The following is a 3,992-nucleotide window of genomic DNA, read 5'->3' as shown; positions in this document are numbered from 1 at the left end:
GTTCTCCATGCAGCAGTGAGTTACCTGCCTTTGCTTTACTGCATTTATATGACTGAATTTCAGCTAACCGGTTATGAAAAAAAATAGGTGGAAAAGGTGGAAGACAAAGGTAAAGTTGATACTATCTGCAGTACATCTGAACCTGCTGTCCCCTACATTCTACAAATAAATAAAAGAACAAGTCTCAGGGGGAAACACTTTTACACAAATTTTGCTACAATTGTTCAAATGGCTGGTCTTAGTCAGCTTACCTGAACACTATACTGTGCAAGACGGAGCTTTTCTGGCTTCATCTCGACCTTCTCCTTAGGTTTTGGCTTCTGTTCTTTGCCTGAACTTAAGCATTTCATAGTAGCTGCAGCATGTTTAATAATGTGGTCCTTGCTGCAGTAGGTCAGGTTGGGCTGCACCACATTGGAGCACCCAGGTCTGGTACACCTGGAGGTGCCTGGAGCCTCTACCACCTGCAGAGCAAAACAGGGAGCTTCAGACAGTGTGCTTGCCAATTTCAGCAGTTAAAGTGCTGTGTAAAATCACTATGTAGAGTACCAAGCTCACTGTTTTTAATTAAGAGATGTCAATAATATTTTTAATATGAATAAAATCCTATCTTTACTTATTCAAACTACATGAGTGTATTTCCCTGAGGCAAGGTATTCACATTTTTTTTTTGTCCTTTTTGAGACCGCCCGCACCGCATTCAGCCAGTGAGCGCTGTGAGCGCACTGGTCATCCCCATATAGGATCCGAACTCGCAGCGGGAGCGCTGCTGTGCTCCCAGCACCACACTCTCCCGAGTGTGCCACGGGCTCGGCCCAAGGTATTCACATTTTAACTGTCCTTCAAATCATCTGTGGTGGGCAGAACTCTAAGGTGACCCTTAGGACACCTGCCGCTGGCACATATGCTCTGTATAATTCCCTCCACCTTGAGTGTGAGCAAGGTCCATGGATACGATGAGATTTCATACCCACAATCAGGTTCTGCTATAGGGCAAACGTGCAGTAATTGCACAGGTAAGCAAGGTCCCAAATGAGATGACCAGAAAGGACCTGGCTTCATCAGGCAAAAACCCTTAAGAGAGAAACTGGCCTTTCCTAAAGAGAGGAGACTCCATTGCTGATTGTGAAATAAGCTACCCTGCTTTGGGAAGGCCAACCAAGTTTAGGATCTGAGTATAGCTGCTAGATAATATACAGGACACCCAACTAAATCTGAATTTCAGATAAACAAACAAAAAATATTATATAAGTATGCCACAAAAATTGCATGGGACATACTTATATACTGAACAGCATGAGGGATTCTGGAAGGAGATCTTTCCCCTCCTGAGCCTCTGATGAGACAAAAGTCACAGCCTGACTGCAGTCCTGTTAAGATCCCAATCAGAGGGCCCAGTGAAGTCATGCCCAGGCTTGAGAACAACAGAAACTGAAACCATAAATGTGTGATGTTCTAAGCTAAGTTTGTGGTAGTGTGGTATATAGTAACAAAAACCTAATACAGCACAAGATGTACTCTTGGTTTCTTCTGTTTTGATAGTCAAGACTAAAATACACATGAAGGCATCCCTCAAATGTACTTAAGTGAAAACTTATTTCTCAAATTAAATAATTAACATAGTTATTTTTCTTCCACAGAATCTGTTTTACTTAGAATAAAATTTTATATAAGCTTAAGTTAAACACATTGACGATAAAGATGAAATGGAGAAATTCTCCTATTAATTTTTCTTAATGACTGTGATATTAACAGTAATGTCATATTTCCGTTTAGTCACTCTTAATACTTTCATGGCACATTTATTTAAATGGCTCAGTCCTTGCACTTCCACCTTGCAGCTAACAGTGCAAGAGTGTTCATAAGGCAGAGATGCTTTGAGACACAGCAACCTCAAAGCCTCCTGTTGGTTGGCCCCAGTTAGAGGACAAGCTGCCAGGATAGGGGTGGACCAGGGACTGAGGAAGGCCCAGAGTGACACATGCTCCTTATCAGTACATACAGCAGAGCTGTTACTATACTACAGTATTCTACATTATACTTGTAATATATAATTATAATACAACACTAAATTACAANCACACCATCTGTGGTGGACAGAACTCTAAGGTGACCCTCAGGACTCCGGCCCCTGGTACATGTCCTCTGTATAATTCCCTCATGAGATTTCATATCCACAATCAGCTTCTGCTATAGGGCAAATGTGCAGAGATGTAATCAAGGCCTCAAATGAAATGACCAGAAAGGGCCTGACGTCATCAGGCAACAACCCTTAAGAAAAACTTTTCTGAAGAGAGGAGACTCTATTGCTGATTGTGAAATAAGCTGCCCTGTTTTGAGAGGGACAACCAAGGTTAGGATCTGAGTAAGGCTGCCAGATAATATACAGGTCACACAACTAAATCTGAACTTCGCATAAACAGAAAACATGATATAAGTATGCCACAAAAGTTGCATGGGACATACTTATATACTGAACAACATGAGGGCTTCTGGGCTTCTGGAAGGGGATCTTTCCCCTGCTGAGCCTCTGATTGACTGCAGTCCTGTTAAGACCCTGATCAGAGGGCCCAGCTAAGTCATGCTTGGGCTTGAGAACTACGGAAACTGAGACCATCAATATGTGTTGTTCTAAGCTAAGCTTGTGGTAGTGTGTTATGCAGTAACAGAAACCTAATACACCACAAGAAGTACACTTGGTTGCTTCTGTTTTGACTGTCAAGACCAAATACACATGAATGTGTCCCTCAAATGTATTTAAGTGAAAACTTATTTCTCAAATTAAATAATTAACATAGTTATTTTTCCTCCATAGAATCTATTTTACTTAGAATTAAATTTTATATAGGCTTAAGTCAAATACATTGACAATAAAGACATGAAATAGATAATTTTCCTATTAATTTTCTTAATGATTGTGACATTTAGTCACTCTTAATACTTTCATGGCACATTTATTTAAATGGCTCAGTCCTTGCACTTCCACCTTGCAGCTAACACAGTGCAAGAGTGTTCATAAGGTGGAGATACTTCAAGGCACAGCAACCTCAAGGCTTCCTGGTCAGTTGGCCTCTGTTAGAGGACAAGCTGCCAGGGTAGGGGTGGGCCAGGGACTCAGGAAGGCCCAGAGGGAAACATGCTCTGAGTCACGCCCCCTCATGGGCACTGGAATGGAGATTATGACAGTACATGACATCTCTCCTCACAGCAGAAGCTAACATATGTGGGAAAAATGATAAACAATCACAGCCCCAGAGGGGCATAAAAACCAGGTGGGAAGGAGAGTCAAGTAAAGAGCCGCAAGACAGAGAAATGATACATTGAGCACAGGAACTAGTGAGTGTCGGACTGATGCAGGCGCCACCACCACTCAGAGTTCCCCACACTGAGTTGGCACAAGAACCACAAGGCAGCTCGGGATGGTGTGTGTGGGGGTCCGGACAGGGGGGCACATGCACCTAAGCAATTGCAAAACAATGCTGCTGATACACATAAAATATGTAAGTAACATCAAGAACACGGAAATAAAAGTGAATTAAAAATTAAGTCCACAACAGCAGATGAGGTAGGTACAGATGCTTCTCCAGGTGGTGTGGGCAGGAGACGGGGGCAGAGCTCAGGAGGCCCCACCCAGATGCAGCACCTGTCCTGGTAGAAATTAGCTTATTCCAAGACAGAAACTTTCCTAGCCTTGATATTTCTACCAATAGCAAGTCTGGAACCCATAAGGTCAACCTCTTAATGTTTACCTCAGTAGGCCAAATACTCACAGGCTGGCAAAGCTTGAGTTTTTTCTTGCCCCTTGGATGTGCAGCTTTCTCAACTCTCCTCTTTATCTTTCAGTCTTCACTAGATTTTTGCTCCACTGTTCCTGGACTTTTAAACTCTGTCTCATCAGCATCTCCAGGTGTAAATTTAGTTTCCTGATGACCTGTGGTTTCTGCATTAGTCTCATCCTGCACTTGCAGAACGGTGCACTTTGGGCAGATATC

At 42.6% G+C, this 3,992-nt stretch overlaps 1 protein-coding gene across 1 annotated transcript in view; it reads right to left on the bottom strand.

The window, feature by feature from the left end:
• Positions 1 to 3,951: 3,951 nt before the first annotated feature.
• The window catches only part of LOC103582397 (death-inducer obliterator 1-like), a 2,929-nt gene continuing 2,888 nt past the window's right edge, over positions 3,952 to 3,992 (bottom strand). Inside the window, exon 3 of the mRNA XM_008564003.1 lies at positions 3,952 to 3,977. Within this exon, the coding sequence (XP_008562225.1) occupies positions 3,952 to 3,977 (26 nt within the window). The remainder of the gene's footprint in view (positions 3,978 to 3,992) is intronic.

The sequence above is a fragment of the Galeopterus variegatus genome, unplaced genomic scaffold (genome assembly GCF_000696425.1).
Source record: "Galeopterus variegatus unplaced genomic scaffold, G_variegatus-3.0.2 Scaffold16058, whole genome shotgun sequence".
Taxonomy (NCBI): Eukaryota; Metazoa; Chordata; class Mammalia; order Dermoptera; family Cynocephalidae; genus Galeopterus; species Galeopterus variegatus.
The sequence above is the reverse complement of the archived record's forward strand: the minus strand, read 5'-3'. Positions and strand labels throughout refer to the sequence as shown.